Consider the following 21,434-nt stretch of genomic DNA (forward strand, 5'->3'; position numbering starts at 1 on the left):
GATATTATCGATATCGATAAAAATTGAATAAAAGCCACGGAAATTGTAAGAAAAACTTGAAAATTTTTATTGAAACTTTGCAGGATGTTTATTTAGTCAATTATCTATTAATTTATCACAAAAAATTGGAAGGAAATGCATTGCATGATAGATATAATTGATTTAAGTTGATTATATAGCGAGCTGGCAAACATTTTGAGTGTAGAAAATATGTAGTAATTAATTAAAGAAGTTTAAACATACCATAATCATTTATATATAATGAATTAGTACAATATTTTATACTTTATACATTGCAAGGTAAAATATATGAGCGACTTAGCAAGGTCTAAAATATCGATGATATCGGAAATATCGGTAGTCTAAAAACACGAAAATTTCGATGAAAATATCAAAATATTATGGATATTTTAGACCATGACTTACACATTTACTTATTTATTTATTTATTAAAACTAAAGTTTTTAAAAACTTTTCGTTAAGCCTAACGTAACGGCCAAGTCAACGGCATCTCGGATTTCTGCAGTTTCTAGCATTTTGATTGGCCCGTTATATTGTCTTGGGTTACAGCCAGCTATTGAATCCAGATAAAGTCGGTTAGCATAGGTACAAAAGGTAATCCAATTTCGCGCCGTATATACATTACAGCTACTTACGTCATATCTTTTACCCCGAACGGCGCCGTATCGGGATGATTTCAGGAAATAGGGTTTAAAGGCCGAGTCTTGATCAATTACTAGGGTTTTTAATTTGAGTCCCCAAATGAAAGGAGGAAGGAAGAATCTGAAGAGGGCGGTGGAGCAACAGAGCTTTACGCTCGAAGATGGTCACTCTGTAATGCAAGTGCTTTCTCTCCGCGGCTCCAATCTCATCGAGGTGGGCGCTTCTATTCCAATTCAATTTTTAGGGTTTTTGGCCCGGAAATAAAAAACCCTTTTAAAACCCTAAATCCCAAATCGATGTCTCTGTGAAAATGCAGTAGTGGGTATCGATCAATTTGTAAAAAAATGATGTGGGTTTGGGCTGTCCCAAAAGAAAAATGTGAACTTGATTGCATAATGTGTTTAGAATTGCTGAACTTGCTTCTGATTCTGCTGTAATTGTTTAAGGTAATGGATGCAAAGGGAGAGAAATCTTTGGCGCTGTTTCCGGCTAAGTTTTCAAAGAGCATGTGGATTAAACGAGGTTGGTTTCCTATATACGTATCTCATTTCAACGTATTCTTGCAAATGTAGCCGAAAGGCGGAATTTTGAATCGATTTTCGATTGGCAGGGAGTTATGTTGTGGTTGATGCAAGTGGGAAGGAGAAGGTTCTTGAATCTGGCAGCAAGGTGGCATGCATTGTTTCGCAAGTTCTATTTTACGAACAAGTACGAGTGCTGAAGAAATCGCCAGACTGGTGTGTATTCTCTTCCCATCCTAAGATGATTGGTCACTATCTCAACAAAAAGGGCAGCTTATGTTGCTTACACATTTAATAGTGCGATGACCTTTTTATGTTTCGGTTACTTCATATCGAACTTTGAAATGTCCCTCGAACAAACTCAATGTTTGCTTTGACTTTCTCTTTTTATGGTTAAGTGTATACTGATTCAGCATTGTATCACAACTTGAGAAAGCTGAAAATGTCAAAAAGTTTTGTTCTTGTAAAATAGTAATCCACAAGCCACCGTAGTTTCACGCATTGCACATAATTGTATTGAGGGATGGTAAAGGGTTGCTCGTGGAAGTGTGGGTAAAATCCGTAGCCTTTGTGGCACTTCTTGTTTAACGTGTTTATGTGATCTTAAGATTCTTTTAGTGATCTTTTTGTTCCTTATATTTGCTTTTGCCGCCCAATTTCAGGCCAGAACTCTTCAAATCCGAAGTTTCAGACGGATGCGATGGAAGTTTGCAGGGAGATACCTCCCAAAAAGAAGACAATGAGCTCGACGACTCAAGCGATGATGATGGACTTCCTCCACTAGAGGCCAATACAAACAGGAATAAACCAGCTGACTGGAAATCGGATACAGAATCGGATTCCGATTCAACATAACTCAGATTAGGACTTTGAGTTCAGAAACTGATTCTTGAGTAGTTCTGCAGTGGATGTAGATGAATCACCTGAAGTGAGGATAACAGTTAAAAAATTTAGTCCAGAATTTTTGTTGGGTTGACTATGTATGTAACCTTGTATTCCAATACAATACACAGAATGTCTAAACTTTTATGATTGAAATTTTGGAACTGGACTTTGGGCCTCGGTGTCGTATCCTTCGTGTATCAAATTTCGCATTTTTCGTATTTTTTTAAACCAATGAGTACTACGGAATTTAGTTACATTATGAGCATCTCTAACACTTTCACATCTCCCAAAGATGTAAATATATACATTTTTATTTACAACTCTCGACGAAAGATGAATAATTTATATTTAACCATGGGAGAACGTTCTAGCTAAGAAAAGTGGTGAAATGCCCATATCTATTTTTTTTGCCCATGTCATTGTATACGACTTTGTTATTAACCACTGTGCCTCGGAGACAAATCGCAGTTTTACAAAAATTGAAGCAGTTCCGGACCGGAGAGAAATCTAACGGCGGGAAAGAGGAGAAGTCTCAGAATGGCGCCAACAGTGAAAAGCCTAGCCACGTGGCGTCCTCCCTTTCACTTACAACTCGTTTAACGTCACACAGAAATGCAAAAGATTTTTCTTGTTTTTTTTTTTTTTTCTTTTTCTCTCAGCGATGGAGGGACTGAGACGGAGATAGTAGTTAGCAGACACTCGCAAGCTGACAGAGACGAAGAGCAATTGTCAGAACCACGTCGTGAAGGTTTCCAAATTCCAAGCTCCGATTTCACTTCCTGAAATTTTGATACTTTCGTTGTTGTGGAAGTGAAGAGATGGCTGTGGCGATGGTCTCAGCCGTGAGAGGCGGTCGTTTGCCGTCACTGAACCATCATCACCGCCGTCAGATGATTCTAAGCTCCACGTCGTCGTCGATAATTGGTAGTTGGGGTTCGTTAAAATCATCGAAGCAGCTCATTTGCAGCTCAAACTCAAAGGGTTTCACTCTCTTTTCCCGTTACTCACAAACTCAGGATCTTTACTCCTCCCGCCTTCAGGGTGCTTAATTTCTCTCTCCCGTTAGCTTTTGGATTTTAGGTTTGCATTTTGGATTTTGGATTCTGGGTTTATCTCAAGCTTAAATCTTTATTTGATTTATGGGTTTTTTTTCAAACATTTTATTTGTTACCTATATGAACATGAATAGTAGATTATACTTCTGCTAATGGTTATACTCTGGTCTCATTGATATTTTGAATCATGAAGTTGCGAACTTCTCGGTGTTTCGCTTGATGGGTACCTCGAAAAATGTTCATTTTTTCACTTCTTTTAGTGAGTGATTGGCTGTTGCCTTTTCATGGACATACAGAAGTGAAACTTAGGTGTAAAAACTGCTGAAGTAGAAGTACAACTCTTCTGTTTGGCAGACAGTTATCAATTAATTGCATCACCTCAGAATGGGAAGGAGACTTTGATTCACGCCTTTGTTTAGACCTCGTCATGAGCATCTGTGTTCTTTAGGCTCGAATTCTTTTCTTTCTTGATCACTCTATTCGTTTGAGGTTTTAAGCTGACTCTGGAATTTCATGCTGTTACCAGATAGGTTTGAAGACTTGCCTAGACTGGTGGAGGACATTCTCCAAACATCAGTAAGCACAGGTCCACGTGGCGCTCTTAGGATGGTCCAAGGTATTCAGGCGTTTATTGGGGTTGGTGGGGAGTGGCTTGCTGATGTATCAAAGGTAACAGGAACCTTGTTTGCTTGGCTTTCACCTTGTTCAATTGTCAATTGGTATAGTTCTTGAAACGGCTCAATGACAAAATGCGTTTATACGGCCAATTCCAATAACTTGGGATTAAGACTTCACTCGGTTGAGTGTTCTGTTAACACCTAGGCATTCGTTAATGCTAGCCCTTTTATCTGAATAAGCAAACTCTTGAAAAGCATACTTGTAAATGACCCTTCCTTTTGTTTGTAGTCAGCAAACTCATCTGCTGGATTACCAACCCAACTGCAGCTTGGATTGCTGTCCCCCCGTTATTTGAGGAAATTGTTTGAGCGCATGGGGGCAACCTACGTTAAGTTGGGTCAGGTAACTCTTGTTGTATTCTTGTTTTTTGATCGCCACTCCATAACTTTATTCATTATATCCAATGTAAATTAGCAAAAGATTATTATTTTACTTGTCTATCTTTGTTCATTCAACGTACACAATCACTAATGCTATGCTACTTACAAATGGTAGTTCATTGCATCTGCTCCAACTTTGTTCCCATCAGAATATGTCGAAGAATTTCAGAACTGCTTTGACAGAACTCCTGCAGTACCCTTTGCCGAGATTCAAGCAATCTTGCGTCAGGAATTGGGGAGACCAATTGAAAGCGTTTATGACTATGTTGACCCAACCCCACTCGCTTTGGCCTCAATAGCACAAGTTCTTTTCTCTTCCTATCAAATTTCTCATGTTCCTCAAACCATTCGCTAAGCTTAGGAATAAGAATTGTGATGTATTTTGTTTAGGTTCATGGTGCAAGGCTAAGAGGCTCCCAAGAAGATGTAGTAATAAAGATCTTGAAACCCGGAATAGAAGATATGTTGGTTGCAGATCTCAATTTTATCTACGTTGTTGTCCGCATTTTGGAATTCTTGAATCCTGATATAAACCGTGCTTCATTGGTATGTGGACATAAATTTCTTCATATGCAACAAATGACTTTAACACTTATACTGGATGACAGGTATAAGCATAGTAATTATTTTCATACTCTTAGAAATAATTTACACTGCTAGTTTCTTCAGTTACAACAACTTACAAGTTATATTCTGTGAAAGCATAACATCTTTGGGATGATGTCAGCATCTTTGGTTCATATGTTGGAAAATGATGGAAGATAGAAGTTTCCGTTGTAATCTGTTCATCGTTTCAGTAGGTTGGTATTGTGCAAGATATACCGGATTGAAGAAGTTGATTTCTACAAGGAGGCTGCAAACGTTGAGTCCTTTAGGAGATATTTAGAAGCTATGGGACTCACAAGGCAGGCTACGGCTCCAAAAGTGTATCACCAATGCAGCAGCAAACGAATTTTAACAATGGAGAGGCTGTATGGAGTTCCTCTTACTGACTTGAACAGTATAAGTTCCTTTGTTTCTAATCCAGAGACCAGTCTCATAACTGCCCTTAATGTGTGGTAGGACTTGAATATTTTATCCACCATTCATGTGCTTGTAGTTTTTGTGTTCATTTATTTGTCAAACAAACAACCTTGTCGCTTGTTATGAAATGTCTCTGTAGGTTTGGCAGTTTGCTTGCCTGTGAAAGCTTCCACGCAGATGTGCATGCAGGCAATCTGTGGCTGTTGCGTGATGGCCGCGCATTGGGTTTCTTGATTTTGGTATTCATATATCTTCATGCGCCAATTGTACTCGTTGCTTTACTTATAGTTGTGATTGTCGTCGGTTTCTTTCAATGTTTCAGTTGCTTATACAATCTCCACAAATATGACTTAAGGTTTTTACTTTATCTACTGTGCAGAAAAAAGGATCGAGTAAAGATATCGATATTTTTTTTGTCAGTGTATAATGTATATCTTTGTAGACTTGCTAATTGTCTGTTCTGTAACAACCGTGCATCGTCCCAAGATGCAGTACCTACCATTTGCTTTATAGTTTTAGAAGTTCTCTGCATTTGTCCAACCTTTCAAATGTTATTGACGTTATTTTTTTTGGTTTGTTACCTTTCAGTTATGTGAAATCATTCTTGCGTTTGACTTAAATTTACAGGAATCGTTGGCCGTATATCCCCGAAAACATGGGGTGCCATAATCTTTCTGGCATCAATTGCAACTGAAGAATATGAATCAATGGCTTCTGCACTGATTGAAATGGGTTCTACAGACACAAACGTTGATGTTAAGGCCTTTGCAAGTGACTTGGAAAAGATGTTCTCGTCAATAAAGGCAAGCATTAAACTCAGGAGTTTGGTAATTGTGTTTTGCTTTCCAAATAGGGTTATTTTTTGGTCTGTACTTCTCCTGGGACAATTTCGGAGCTGAGGGGAAATAATGTTTCACAGAACGGTGCAGCCAAAAGATAACTTTTTTTTTCTTGCCCGTAAATATTGTGTTGAGAATATTGCGTTTAAGAATGGGAAAAACAAGAACAAAACTTTGGAAATCGAAAAACAAATAACCAAGATAAATAACACCAAGAATTTACGTGGTTCGGCAATATGTGCCTACGTCCACGGGACAGCAACAACAATCTTTCACTATATCAATAATGAGTACAACCAATAATCTTGCCAAATCTCTAGAACTAGGACTTGACGAAAAACCTAAAAGAACAAGAACAAGAAATACACTATCTCTTTTCTTTTCTCTCGCACACACAATATTCTCTCACTCTAATCCCTTGAGTGGTATACAACTTATTGTTTTGCTCCCTTTTCAAAACTAGTACAATAGCCCCTTAATATAGACATAATAAAGGTCTTCTTCAATAAGGATTATTAATCCTAATTGGAATCTAGTTATGAATCCTACTCCAATTGAGAAACTAAATCCAATTGGGTAAACAACTCCAATTAGGAAAACAACTCCAATTGGGAAAACAATTTAATCCTCTAAGACTATTAATTCCCAATAGACTTAGGACAATTTATCATGGGCTGGAAAAAACCCAACAATCTCCCTCCAGACCATGAGGAAGGTATACCAAAATAGGATTGCTCCTCTTGACCAAACTCCTATTGATCGAACTACTCATTAACCAAGACCCTCTTGATTAGACTTCTCTTGACTAGGCTCCCCCTGATCGCAACACCCATCGTCATTGGCAAAGGCAATTATAGACTTCTTTGCCAGAAAACCATCAATCATCTGCATTAAAGAAGCTCTTCATCGTAAGTCACAACACTTGCAGTATTGTTCCCATCCTTTTGTTCCTTTTTCCATTTACGACAACGCTTCTTCATGTGACCCTTTTTCCCACAATAGTGGCAGTCACCATTGAATCTCGTCTCACCAGAATTTTTGCCTCTTTTCTCTGTGACAAAGAGTTGTCCAGCGCCTGCACCTGAAGCTTTTCTCCTTGTTTCTTCATTAAACATGCTATCCTTAACGGCATCCATAGATAGTACACCATTAGAAGCCGAATTGCTTACAGTTACAACGAAGGTTTCCTAACTATCTAGCAAGGATCCTAGCAATAAAAGTGCTAGCAGCTCTTCTTCAATATTCAAACCCATAGTGGCTACCTGATTGATCACGTTCTGAAAGTTGTTCAAGTGCTCGGTTACACTAACATCTTCCGCATACTTCATGTTGACAAGCTCTTTGATAAGGAATGCTTTCTTGGCAGCGGTCTTCTTCTCAAAGAGGGATTCTAACTTCTTCCAAAGAGCTTGCGCATCAGTTTCTTTAGACACATGGTGATAGATGCTCTCGTCCACCCATTGTCTAATCGTACCAATAGTTTTACAATTCATCTTGGTCCAATTGGCATCAGACATATTTTCTGGCCTGCTCTTAACACCTTCAATTGGCTCATGGAGATCTTTACAATAAAGCATGTCCTCCATTCTTGATTTCCACGTAACCCAGTTGGAGCGGGTGAGTTTCATCATAATTGCACCCTCCATTCTAAACGGATATTAGTCGAACCTGGCTTTGATACCTAAAAATGCAGTACCTACCATTTGCTTGATAGTTTTAGAAGTTCTCTGCATTTGTCCAACAGTTCAAATGTTATTGACGTTATTTTTTTCTTTGGTTTGTTACCTTTCAGTTAAGTGAAATCATTCTTGCGTTTGACTTAAATTTACAGGAATTGTTGGCCTTATATCCCCGAAAACATGGGGTGCCATGGAAATCTTTCTGGCATCAATTGCAACTGAAGAATATGAATCAATGGCTTCTGCACTGATTGAAATGGGTGCTACAGACACAAACGTTGATGTTAAGGCCTTTGCAAGTGACTTGGAAAAGATGTTCTCGTCAATAAAGGCTAGCATTAAACTCAGGAGTTTGGTAATTGTGTTTTGCTTTCCAAATAGGGTTATTTTTTTGGTCTGTACTTCTCCTGGGACAATTTCGGAGCTGAGGGGAAATAATGTTTCGCAGAACTGTGCAGCCAAAAGATACTTTTTTTTCTTGCCCGTAAATATTCCATTATAGAAAAAGAATGCTACCTAAAAGAGCTGTGCCATAGATAGAAATTACCGAATTTAGAATATAGAACGGAAGTGGCATAGCTGTTTGTTTTGAATCGAAACCAGCTTATTGATAACAATCACATCGCTTCTAACAATTCCTCATGTGCAGGATTTGGATACAGAGGTAGTCATATAGCAACTGCCAGGGAGCCATCTACAAATGCAACTGCTGTCTCAGCAAATCTAGTTGTTGATGAGAGACAAATGAATGCACTTTTTCTCGATGTGGTACGCCCTTGACTCCCTTTAGGTTTACATGCCTGCATTATATATCGGTACCACCGCAGCATATACCATCAATTTTTTAACTAATTGTTCCGAAGTCATGAGCTGCTTTCATGCTCTTATTCCAGATTCGGGTTAGTGAATCATATGGATTGAAATTTCCTCGAGAGTTTGCACTTCTCCTGAAGCAGCTTTTGTATTTTGACAGGTACGCCCGTTTGTTGGCCCCGGACTTGAATATGCTCCAAGACCAAAGGATTTCTATCGCTTCTAATCGGAGAACCAACTACAGGAACGATTTCAGATGAACCTAGGAAGTGCAGATGCAGCTTCTTGTAAGTTTGTGTAAATATAAATAAAAAGTACTCCTGCATTCGGGTTACATTCAATAGAAACAATGTCGAGAACAAGAAACAGATTGTAATCTAATACTTTGCGAAAGCAAAGCGTGTATGGGTTAACGTAGGAATTTATCATATCGGATCCTTCTCTTTGATAACTGCTACTAGAAGCAAACAAGGAACCATATGATTGCACAAGATGTGTTATTTTTTTTGGTCAAATTGCACAGGATATGTTGCATATGAACAAATAAATCAAATAGGAGTCTGGTAAACATGTACATACACACACAACAATCGAAAGCTTGATTTCTACATATAACATATACTCACTTGCGGGATGCTATATCAGAAAGAACGAAAGAGAAGTCCTAACATGTAGATATGGCAAAAACAAGGCAGTATCTGTCGTCGAATCACTTCCCGGAAACCTTTGCTTCCGTCAGGGCTCTATTCACTTTATCCAACTTTGGAATGTTTCAGGGTCCGGTAAGTGAGACGAAGAAGCTCTTCCGTTTGAGAAAAACCCTCGGGAGCTTCATATAATCGTACTCTGAGAAATCTGTTAGTTCCTTGAGTTCAAAGTTATCTCTGCAATGGGTATGAGCTTCTCCCTGTCCGAGATGTTACAGACCCTCTAATCACTAGGCTTGGCGAAGCGTAGCCCATGAGTCGATGAAGTGGTGAACTCGAATTTGCTGGCAGCTCTTCGATTTCTGAGGATAACGACGGTCTTGCTGACACAATTGTTTCAATTGGATTCTTTTCTTTGTTCTGAGACTCTCTCAAAACAAGCTTCTTCCTCTCTCTCATTGGATCCAATGAATTATGTGACATATTTTGGTCCTCTGAATCACCATGGTTAGAGTTGGAGGGTGCAAAAGCTCCAGGATCACCGTCAGAAGAGTAACTATGGTAGTAAGAGGGTCCATAACCATAATCATCAGAGCATGAAACAGGATCAGCATGGTGAGCCAAGTTACCGCCATTACCGGCAGCATTATAGTCGCCAACCTCACTCGGAGGGGCTATAGCATTCTGTTCATAGGGGACAATATGAGCTCTCTTTTGGAGCGAAAACTTGAGCACCTCCGAACAAGCCCCACATCGAAGTCTATGGTATCTCCTCTTGAAAAGGAGAAAATCTGCAGGTATCTGCAGCAGTTCTGAGCAGTTGTAACAAGTTATGAAAGGGGCTCCACCTGCTATGGGGCGGAAATGTCGTTTAGCCAAATGTTGTTTCTCTCTGTAAAACTTCTTCGCATCATGCCATTGGTGCCTTAGATCATCAGACATTGTTTCATGGCCCCAAAGAGGAGAATCGGATCCCATATACCGTTCGGGAGTTGAAGGACGAGACTTATCATAGGATGTCCAGCAACTGTGACCAGGGTGAACCCTACATAACCCGTTTTTGCTGCAACGAACGGGTTGAGACAATGGTGCTGAGCACTTCCAGTCTTGGGGGCCATAATGCAAATATGAAGAATCAGGTTGGTGCCTGCTGGTTGTTGCCTCACTCGAGAAAGGTATGCGCATGTTTTTGCGGTGGTGCTGGGGGGGATAGAGGCTGCCTGTCCTGTGTCTTCTCAGATACCTCTGATAGTTTGGATCATGATAGAGTTCCTTCTCGAATGCCTCATAGCTACGGTACTGGGGCATGCTATTCTCATTCCAAGTGGCTCCTCCGGCAACCCTTCCACTCGCCTTTCCATTCAAACTGTTAACTTGATTCTGCAGTTCATAAACCATTCTCAATAGTGTCATCTTGTCCTGTTCAGCCTCCACAGACATTTCAGATGATTGGTAGCCTGAATTGTGCTGGTACTCGTTATGCAGTTGACTTGTAGGGCCTCCATTTTTGTATCCACCTTGGGAAACTCTTTGAGGGAAAGCCATCCTATACATAGATTCATCACTTTGCAATCTGTTCCAATCTCTGCTTGGATGACCTTGTCTTCTAGGTGGCAGTGATGCATCTTGATCCCACTTTCTGTATCTCATGGCACGATCGTTCTTCATGGGCAAATTTGACCAGGGATCCGTTGGTTGATGTTGCAATCCGGAATCTCTATTTATCATGCTACTTGCCATGAATTTATCCCGTCTGGTTCGTTCTTCAGAATGAACAATATTTGAACGTGTAGTTCGGTTGAAGAACTGATCATCCATGCCATCATAAGAAGAAACACTGGCATCATATGCATGATGACTTGTATTTGCTGGGGACTTTGACGGATCTGTAGGTGCACCGCTAAGCTCAAAGCTGGGGAAGAACTCCGTATTTTCAAATACATCAGGAGACCTTACATGATCAAAGCCATTGGAAAAAGCATTATTCTGAGGTTCCTCCAGTTGTCCATCAGGAGAAGATGTCAGGGAATCCGATGAAATGCTTTCCCTTGCCGGCATATGAACAGTAACTCTATTTTCAAATGCATCAGGAGACCTTACATGATCAAAGACAATGGGAACACTGTTCTGAGGTTCCACCTGTTGTCCATTAGGAGAAGATGTCAGGGAATCCAATGAAACGCTTTCCCTTTCCGGCATATGAGCAGTAACTATATTTTCAAATGCATCAGGAGACCTTACATGATCAAAGCCATTGGGAACACTATTCTGAAGTTCCTCCTGTCGTCCATGAGGAGAAGATTTAAAGGAATCCAATGAAATGCTTCCCCTTACGGCTGTATGAGCAGTAACAATTGAACTACTGCCCCTTGCATCTCCTGGATTTACAGTATTTGAGTTCTGGAAATCAGAATCAATCTCCTTGTTGATGTCTACGTCCACACTTGTTTCTCCTAAACGTGAGCTCCCATCATTTGTTGATACTTCTGCACCTTTTCGTGTTTTTGGTAATGTCTCCTTAACTTCAGAAGACTTGATTTCACTCTTGCTATTGTCTTGTTCTGAGAAGCATTTTCCCGAGTCAGGAAAAGTTACCTCAGGACTTGAGCTGCTAAACTTGTTGCCTTCTGAAGACTCAATCATATCACTCTCGTTGTTTTGGTCCGGTAAACATTCTCCCGAGTCAGGATAAGTAGCTTTTGGACTTGAGCTGCTAAATCTGTTGCCTTCTGAAGACTCAATCTGATCCTTCTCATTGTTTTGGTTGTCCGCAAAACTTTCTCCCGGAAAAGTAGCCTTAGGACTTAGGCTGCTAGATTCATTACCTTCTGAAGATTTACTCTGGCCCCTCTCATTGTTTTGGTCTGAAAAGGATTCTCCTGACATCAAAAGACTTGCATGATTACTTGAAGAGCTCGATTCTTTGTCTTCGGAAGACTTATCTTCACTCTTCTCATTGTTTTGGTCTGAAAGGGACTCTCCTGGGTTCGAAGGACTTGCATTATGAGTTGAGATGCTAGACTCTTTGTCCTCGAAAGCCGCATCTTTTCTCTTCTCGTTGTTTTGGTCCGGAAAGCTTTTTTCCGAGTCAACAAAAGTAACTGTATGAGTACTTGAGCTGATAGATTCGTTGCCTTCTGAAGATTTACTCTCATCCCTCTCATTGTTTTGGTATGGAAGAGCTGCACTATGACTTGAGATGCTAGATTTCTGTTCTTCGGAAGGCTTGTCTTCATTCTTCTCATTGTCTTGTTTCGAAAAGCAATTTCCTGGTTCAGGATAAGCAGCCTTAGGAGTACTTGAGGTGCTGGACTCGTTGCCTTCTGAAGAGCATTCTCCAGATTCAGGAAGAGTTGCATTACGACCTGAGCTTCTGGATTTTTTATCTTCCGAACCGTGATCCAAACGAATCCTCTGAGCTGCCTCAGTGTCATTTACGCTGGCTCTCTTGCTTCTCAATCCATTCATTCGATTTTTCACTGCATTCAGAAGGATAGTTTAGGAAACTAATCCGAATCATAAACCAAAAATCCGAATCTATAAAACGGCTCAATTACTCGGAACGTGAATCAATAGACAGAACATGCAATTTCGTATACTAAACAAACTAAGCAATCCAAGAACACAACTAAGTCTTTTAATCTATTAGCAATTCAGAATTTTTTTTTTATTTTTTTTTTATCTTAATCCTGTAGAAAATCTCGCTTACGGGTCAGGCCAGTCGGCCAAGCCCTTGCACCCGAGTTTGAATCCCCCGGCCCATAAACTGTAGTAGTTTAGAACAAAATATCGCGTTATCAATAAAAATATCGCGGAAAATCTCAATAGTATGACATTGTTTACGGTGAGAAATGAATTAGACAAGAAAGTGGATGGCAAATTAAATTAGTGGGGATGCATTGATTTAATACCTTGGAGAGTGACGCCACATCCGCCACACTTGTAGACCGGAATTTCGGGCAACTCCGGAAGAAGCAGCCGGCATTTCGGACATCGAACCAGTCGAACTTTTGTTGTCAATTCAGGAGACATCTTTGGCCAACACAAACAAAAGGGCTTCCAGTTCCAACGAAAAAGTCTCGAACTTTGAACTTATTGAACTCCAAACACCATCTGAATGCAATCAAAACATGTTTCTGGCATCAGAACAAAAGCTAACTCTCCCAAAAAACAAAATTAGATCCATGAAATAACAACAAGAACGACAAAACAAAACATAAAAACAGGAAATTCTGAACCAGAAGTTGAAGAAATTAAGGAAGCTGTACCTGAACGCAACAGAAGTGAAACTTCAGAGAGATCCGAAGAGAGAGAGAGAGAGAGAGAGAGAGAGAGAGAGAGAGAGAGAGAGAGAGAGAGAGAGAGACAGACAGAAAAAGGCAATGGATTTGTTGGTGTGTTTGGTTTTCGAGAAATGGGTGAAGAAGGCAAAGGCAAAGGTATTTGTTTGACAAAATCGTTGAAAAAAATAAATAAATAAATAATGGCAAAGCTCCTCAAAGTCTTTGGGAGTGTGGAAAAGGGTAAGTCTTTGATTTCCAAACAGAGGAATTTTATGATGGAGGATTTGGAATTGGTCTTTTTTTCCGTGGCGAAGAAGCTTCTATCTGTTCTGACCACGGCTTCCCGTCAAAAACACGGCCAAGCTCAAAAGACTTACAGAGAAGAGAGAAAGAGACGAATTATACATCCGCCGACCATATTTAAAGCGTCAGTGTTGACGTGTCATCTTACTGCTAACTCTGAGATTAAGATGGGGAAACGGAAATGTCAAAGTTACGAGAAATTCTTGTGTTCAGGCAAAAAACTATGTTATCGTTATGCTTGCAGACAAAACTAATGAAAACCCTGTAATTTATCAAAGATTCTCTCTTGAAATTAAAATACAGTTTAAGTCGAGTCATCTGACCAATGAATGTTTATTACGTGTTCAAAAAGTATAACAACTGTTTAACTTTGTTGATATGTGACGTCATTGATTACATGAGAAGATCCACCACTGTCCCACTTTAACCAATCAAGCACAAAACAATCGGTTTGGCTGTGAGTGGGAGCATGGATAACATGATTCTTAGACGGACACAAGTTTCTAAAGTGACGATATCTTAACTAATCATATAGCGTTTTTGTGAGACAAAAAATTTATGTTATTAATTCAAAAATGTTAGGGCAACGTTATAGAGCGTAGGTAGGCCCTTTTATACTAACTCCCCTCCCCATAATTCAAATCAATCGATGTAAAGCAAAACAATACAGCCTTTTAATTTTAATTTTTTATTTTGGGGGAACAACTAGCAACTAATCACGATTATCCATCTATTTCGGGTTCAGATGAGAGTAGTTGGAAATTGCACACTACACATGATCACAATCAAGCAAATTCACAATTTACAAAATATCAAATCAAGAACCTCCTATCATTTTTTTTAGAGAGCTGATATCTGCAATTTTCAACTAGACTACTTGTCGTGGTTCTATAGCCTCTTAATTTGAGTCCTTTGCTTTTGGTGATTACAATTTGGCCATGTAATAGCCAATCACTCTTTCCCTTGCCGGCACGACCGTTATACAAGTAGGGTATTTTTGTTATTTTCCCAAACTCCAATATATCCAAGTCAATCAACTGCCTCGCCCACTCAGCCTCCTCCTAATCCTGTTTCTGGGTTTTTGATGGGAAATGCTAGGAGAGTTTTCAACGAAAAGCACACGGTACTGTTCATTTTAACGGAAAACCATATTTTTATAATAAAAAGCCAAATCAGTACTATTTACTTTACCCTTTATTTTGTCTTTATCGTTAAAACTCAAAGTTTTCAAGCTCTTTTCATTAGTTTTTCTTTTTATAAAATGAGCCCTCCCACTTCCAATACACTCTCATATCCTCTTATTTTGTGCGGTCACGGTTAAATCACGTTAACATTTTATATTAATTTTTTTATAAAAATAATAATAATATAAAATGTTGATGTGATTTAATAAGAATGTATGAAAAGTGAAAATACAGAGAAGCCAGTTCTTTTATAAAATCCCCATTGGCTATTAAGAATCCCAGAAAAACAAAGGCTTGCGAAGTCAAAACTTCTGGAAGTGTATGAGCTGTCTCTCGGACGTGGTGGCATTCGTAAGTCTGGCACTATAGGAGAGGAGAGTAGGTACGTTTTTTGGGTGGGTCCAAATTTTAACAATGGGGGATCAACACATAAAACAAGCCAAATCAAAATATTAGGTTAATTAACCACTATGAGGTGACTTAATCATTGGTACGAATTTCACGTTTGTATTTTCACGGTTTGTTTAGAGTATGATTTTCGACGTTGGTGAATTACATGATAGTGCTTATGGGGTGATTGAAATGCCTTTATGAAATTTCCATTCTCATAAAGAATGGACCGTCGTGACTTTTTCACCAACTAATCCCTTTTTTTTTGCAAAATGAAAAAAAAACTAATAAAAATGATTTGAAAACTTTTAGTTTTAACGATATAGACAAAATAAAGAGTAAAGTGAATAGTATTATGATTGACTTTTTAGTGTAAAAATGTGGTTTTTCGTTAAAGTGAACAGTACCAGAAGTTTTTCGTTAAAGTTCCCAAAAAATTTTATTAGGTTAATTACAATTACAATAGTAAGCAGAAGTTAGCTTACATATTATTGAATGTATAAATGATATAAACGATATGTGATTAGTAGCAAAAATGCTGACTAGTTAGTAAGTTAATGCAATATTTGTTTTTACAGGTATAAGCACGTTTCACAATATTTATGATGATTTAAACCAATCAAATTGGTGACCTTAAATTAAAAGGCGTTTAACAATCTAATTATGACCACAAATAGACAAACACAACGTACTAAATAATCAATGAAATGTTTGTCAAATTTTCAATAACTTAACGATATTTTATTTGAGTGAAATTTTGCAAGAAATATTTTTTTAGTGAATACCTAAAGAAAGAATGACTTTGTTCTTGAGATTAAAATGTGGAACAAATCCAATTAAGTAGTTAATGTTGTATTAACATATTAATTAATTAGCGTTTGAGCGCAATTATAAGTGAGTTAATGAATCTCAAGTATAAAACCAAAGATTTCTTCTAAGCAAGGGTACCTCTTGGAAAAAGACGCGGCCGCTCGTGCTTGGAAACATGGCTTTTCATTCACAAGGGAAAGAAGGTTTCAGCATTGCTCCATGTGACGACTTGATTTCGACATCCTGACGCGCATGAATGTTTCCACGCGGGGACTTGACTGACATTTCAAGTTCAACCCCTACGTAAGTCATTTTTTGGTCAAACGTTTCTCCTTTGTTCTCTTTATTCCTGTTTTATTCCTGTTTGTGTTCCCATGTATTTTGCTTTGCATTTGCATGCCTTGTTGTCCTTCTTGGTAACCCTAAAAACAATTGGGAAAGATATTTTAATGTGCGGGAACACGATCAGGTGCATTAAGTGTAATTAGTATAAGAGAGATGCTAAGGAGACTCTCTTCTCTATGAACTCTCTGCTACCTTACTATTTAACGTCAATTTTCGTGCCAATATTATAAAATATTGTGCATAAAACATGATGTGATATAGAGTTTATAGTCTATACAAAGTTCCACTAATTAGAGAGTCTTCTTAACATTTCTTTTAGTACAATTGGTTGAAATTTTTTTTTTAAGTTCTAACTAATTGTATTAGTACACTTGTTGTACCAGACCGTTTTTCCGACACACTCATAAATTTGTACTCGAATGCCAACAAACAAAACGTATGGGATAATGGATTGGCCTATGAGAACTCATTAGCTTTTACCTCTTTTTATAGCATCTCAACACTCGACATAATTATTGAAATGTCCGCATGTTTTTACCTTTTTTTAAGTTTCCACATCCACCAAACAGACAGATTGAAGTCTCTTGTGCATTTGGAGGCCATATGAGGTGAAATAAGTTTTCATAAGTTTTCATAAGTTTTATAAGGGCTCACTAAATTGAGCAATGCTAGCATGAAAAACTCTAATTTGGCAGCCTAATCACATGATATGCATCGTAGCTCTAATAAGTGTACGAAGTGGGTGTAGGTGTTGGGTGGGGTGGGGGAATTGTGGGGTTTGGTGGAAGAATGCAAGCAGTCTTGCTTTTTTTTTTTTTTTTTTTTTTGGGAACCTCAGCGGTACGAGGGAAATTTATTGATAAGAAAAAAGAAGTTACACCTAGACAGGGGGAGACATAAACCTAACCCCTCATAGAGCAATAGAAAAGAAATACAAGGGGGGGACATGCACCTTACCCCTTTTGAGAAAGGAAATACCGGAAAAAAGAGGGGGGGACATAGACCGTACCCCTCTTGGAAAAGAAAATACAAGGAAAAGACTAGGCGGACAAAAGCCCAAACCCCTCTAAAAACCTTAAAAGGAAATAACCTGCAAGACAAACTGCAAAACAAACGGGAAACCAAAAATGTTAGGAAAAGAAAGGAGAACACACATCAAGAAGAGGAGACAAACATGTAGGTTGGCATGCCCAAGAAGTCTGAGTGCAGATGAGGAAGGATCTCTATTGGGGGAGTGGAATGCCAAACAAGTGAAGATGATAGAAGCCCTAAATTGGCTAATTTGTCAGCAGTAGCATTCCCTTCTCGAAAAATATGAGAGCAACGAAAAACCATGTTCTGCAAATGGAGAGTACAATTGTTCCAGCGTGTCTGGAGCAACCAAGGGGGAGAGAAAGATCCAGAAGCAAAAAGCAGTCTTGCTTGTTTGTGAGAGTTATCTCACCAAGGACATGGTCAAGTTGTTCTATTTAGGATTTTATTTTGATAAATTTTTCATTGTGACAGAAACATGAGTGATACACAACGTGTTTTTTTTTATAAGTGGTGGGAAATTGTATTTTTTAAGTTATTAACTTTTTAGCACACATATTTTACTATTGATATAGTGATACGCGGTGTACTACTCCGTGTTCCAATCACACTGAAAAATCTTTCGATTTTCTCATGCTAGCATAGTCATCTATATTGTAGATCATTGATGCGTAGAGTTCACAAAATCAAGCAATGTCATCATAGTTGTCCATGATGTTACGATAGCGAGTCAGTGTATTTATAATCACAACTCATCAACTACGTACAATCACTCATGTGAGAATTTATGATTTGTGCTACTTAATCCTACAAAGGCATGTATAATATAAAATAAATTTGCATACATTTACAAAGACACCCTTAATGCCTAATTGAGTACATTATTGTTATTATTTTCCTTTTTTTTTTTGAGCATGTCGATACTTTTAAACTAAGGAAGGGGAGTTCAGCTAAACCACACAATGCAATTTAATTTGGTATCGAATTCGCCATCCACAAGATTCGAACCTAAGACCTTTCACTTCCAAGTGAAGAGAAATACCATCAAACCATAGGTTTGAGGGGCCATTATTTTCCTTTGTTAACTGGCAGAGATAATGGGTTTTAGTTCCCTTTCAATTGGAATGTTTTGACCATTTTGCCTCTCTAAACAAATGAGAAGATTGAGTTTAACACCTTAATCAATAATTAGCAAAGGGTTTACATGCCATTGTTGTTCTTTAACATTCAAATCTAGAGCATTTAGTCTCATAATAAACTAAACATTGATTTAACATCCGACCTGAATCGACCCTAAACAAAAACTTCTACCATACAAACACAACACATCACAAAACCAATTTCCAGACTCATTGCCTTCGGAAGACATAATCTGATCCCACTCATTGTCTTGGTCTGAAGAGCATTCTCCGGATTCGAGAAGAGCTGCATTACGACCTGAGCTTCTGGATTTTCCATCTTCAGAAGCGTGATCGAAACCAATCCTCTGAGCTGCCTCAGTGTCATTTACGCTAGCGCTCTTGCTCCTCGGTCCATTTATTCGACTTTTCGCTGCATTCAGAAGGATGGTTTAGGAAACTAATCCGAACCATAAACTAAAAAACTGAATAGCAACATGTGGAAGTTAATCAATTATTATCCATAAAACGGTGCAGATGAACAAAGACGGAGCTCAATTACTCAGAACGTGGAATCAATAGACAGAAATGAAATCGGTCCAACATGCAATTTCGTATATTAAACAGATTAAGCAATCCTAGAAGACAATTTAGTCTTTTAATCTATTAGCATTTTAGAGTTTTTTTTTATCTTAATCTTGCGGAAAATCTCGCTGACGGGGTTAGGCCAGTTGGCCAGGTCCCCTGCACCCTAGTTTGAATCTCCCGCCCCATAAACTGTAGTAGTTTAGAACAGAATATCGCGTTATCAATAAAAATATCGCAGAAAACCTCAATAGTATATGTCATTGTTTACAGTGAGAAATGAATTAGACAAGAAAGTGGATAGCAAATTAAATTAGTGGGATGATTTGATTTTTAATACCTTGGAGAGTGACGCCACATCCGCCACACTTGTAGACCGGAGTTTGGGGCAACTCCGCAAGAAGCTGCCGGCATTCCGGACATCGAACCAGTCGAACATGTGTTGTCAATTCAGGAGACATCTTTGTCCAACACAAACAACAGGGTTTCCGGTTCCAACAAAAAAGTCTCAAACTTTGAACTTAAACACAATCTATAATGCAATCACAACATGCTTATGGTATCAGAACAAAAGCTGATTCCCCCCCAAAAAAAAAAAATTACATCCATGAAATAACAACAAGAACAACAAAAAAGACATAAAAACAGGAAATTCTGAGCCAGAATTTGAAGAAATTAAGGAAGCGGTACCTGAACAAAACAGAAGTGAAACCTCAGAAAGATCCGAGAGAGAGAGATAGACAGAAAAAGGTAATGGATTTGTTGGTGTGTTTGGTTTTCATGAAATGGGTGAAGAAGGGGTTAAGTCTTTGATTTCCAAACAGAGGAATTTGATGATGAGGATTTGGGAATTGGTTTTTTTTTTTTTTCCGTGGTGAAGAAGCTTCTATCCGTCAGTAACACGGCCAAGCCCAAAGACTACAGAGAAGAGAGAGACAGATGAATGATCTCCATCGATCAACCATGAGCACTGTAGTGAGGTGTAAATTTATTTTAAAGACAGATCGTTCAACACTTTTCTCGATCGTATTTTCAAGTTTTTCTAATCCATCATGTCATGTTCATTAACATTTGTTACTCATGTGCATGCATTACTTTGATATACAATCGTATGAATTATTTCTTGATTTTCTAAGTGATTTAATATAACAAGTACACCCTAATTTTTCTTACAAGATTAACATACAAGAAACGGTAATATCAAAGTTACGAGAAATTCTTGTGTTCAATCAGAGAACTTTGTCATTCCTATGTCTGCACACAAAACTAGTGAGATCCCTGTAATTTGTTGAAGATTATCTCCTACAACTAAAACATAGTCCAAGTAGCATCACCTAACCAATAAATATTTGTCACATATTCAAAAAGTATAGCCACCATTTAATATTGTTCATATGTGGCGTCTTTGATTACATGAGAGTATTTCTCGTGTAATAAGATCCACCGATGTCCTACTTTACAATAATAACATTGTATGTGAATCGATTCAAATTTTGTAAGTGATGATATCTCAAACTAATTATGGACCCTTTTTTGGAGACAAATAATTTACGTCACGTTATAGAGTGTAGGTAGGCCCTTTTATACCAACTCCCTTCGCATGCTAGCCTTTTAATTTGTTGGTGTGTTTGGTTTTCATGAAATGGGTGAAGAAGGCAAAGGCAGAGGGAGGTGTCTGGCAAAAATGTTGAAAAAAAAGAGTAAATAAATAATGGCAAAGCTCCTCAAAGTCTTTGGGAGTGTGGAAAAGGTTAAGGGCTGGTTTGGTATTGCTGTGCTTTGAAAAAAAACTGCTGTGAGAATAAGTGGTTGTGCTGTGAAATAAGCGGCTGTGAAATAAAGCCAGTAGAGTGTTTGGTAAACTTTTTTGTGAAAGTGCTTTTGGAAAAAAAAAGCAGGATGATAGTGTGTCTTTTCATTAAAGGAGCACTGTAACTCCGTGTGCTTTGAAAAAACTGGTTTTTTTTCAAAGCAGCAAATAGCAGCTTCAGCTTTTCCTTTGATTTTCAGCTTATTCTCACAGCAGCTTCCAAAATAAGCCATTTTTTTTCAGTTTACCAAACACAAAAATGACCCTCAGTTTTTTTTCACAGTGGCTTTTTTTAAAATCATCTCAATCCCAAACGGGGCCTAAGTCTTTGATTTCCAAACAGAGGAATTTGATGATGAGGATTTGGAATTGTAGTGGGGCGTAAATTTGT

General features: G+C 38.4%; 2 protein-coding genes and 1 pseudogene across 4 annotated transcripts; 2 read left to right on the plus strand and 1 right to left on the minus strand.

Annotated features, from left to right (window-relative positions):
• Positions 1 to 637: 637 nt before the first annotated feature.
• Positions 638 to 2,239, plus strand: LOC103430453 (uncharacterized). Of its 2 annotated transcripts, XR_011583217.1 has the most exons (5): positions 642 to 876; positions 1,110 to 1,185; positions 1,274 to 1,400; positions 1,847 to 2,112; positions 2,144 to 2,239. XR_011583217.1 is itself a non-coding variant. In XM_008368585.4 (4 exons), the coding sequence occupies exons 1-4, from the start codon at positions 763 to 765 to the stop codon at positions 2,037 to 2,039; spliced, it is 510 nt and encodes a 169-aa protein (XP_008366807.1). In that variant the 5' UTR covers positions 638 to 762; the 3' UTR covers positions 2,040 to 2,239. The 2 variants fall into 2 exon arrangements, 1 of the variants encoding a protein (XP_008366807.1); XM_008368585.4 differs by having other exon boundaries at positions 638 to 876; positions 1,847 to 2,239.
• Positions 2,240 to 2,700: 461 nt separating this feature from the next.
• Positions 2,701 to 8,964, plus strand: LOC103423518 (uncharacterized aarF domain-containing protein kinase At5g05200, chloroplastic-like; annotated as a pseudogene).
• Positions 8,965 to 9,065: 101 nt separating this feature from the next.
• On the minus strand, positions 9,066 to 20,032 carry LOC103413920 (uncharacterized). Of its 2 annotated transcripts, none has more exons than XM_070825700.1 (3): positions 19,924 to 20,032; positions 13,095 to 13,296; positions 9,066 to 12,662 (listed from the first exon to the last, which is right to left on the minus strand). In XM_070825700.1, exons 2-3 carry the CDS (start codon positions 13,213 to 13,215, stop codon positions 9,415 to 9,417), a joined length of 3,369 nt encoding a protein of 1,122 aa, XP_070681801.1. In that variant the 5' UTR covers positions 13,216 to 13,296; positions 19,924 to 20,032; the 3' UTR covers positions 9,066 to 9,414. The 2 variants fall into 2 exon arrangements, with proteins under 2 accessions (XP_070681801.1, XP_028958324.2); XM_029102491.2 differs by lacking the exon at positions 19,924 to 20,032 and adding an exon at positions 13,452 to 14,013.
• Positions 20,033 to 21,434: the final 1,402 nt, after the last annotated feature.

Source organism: Malus domestica, chromosome 01 (genome assembly GCF_042453785.1).
Source record: "Malus domestica chromosome 01, GDT2T_hap1".
Classification (NCBI taxonomy): Eukaryota; Viridiplantae; Streptophyta; class Magnoliopsida; order Rosales; family Rosaceae; genus Malus; species Malus domestica.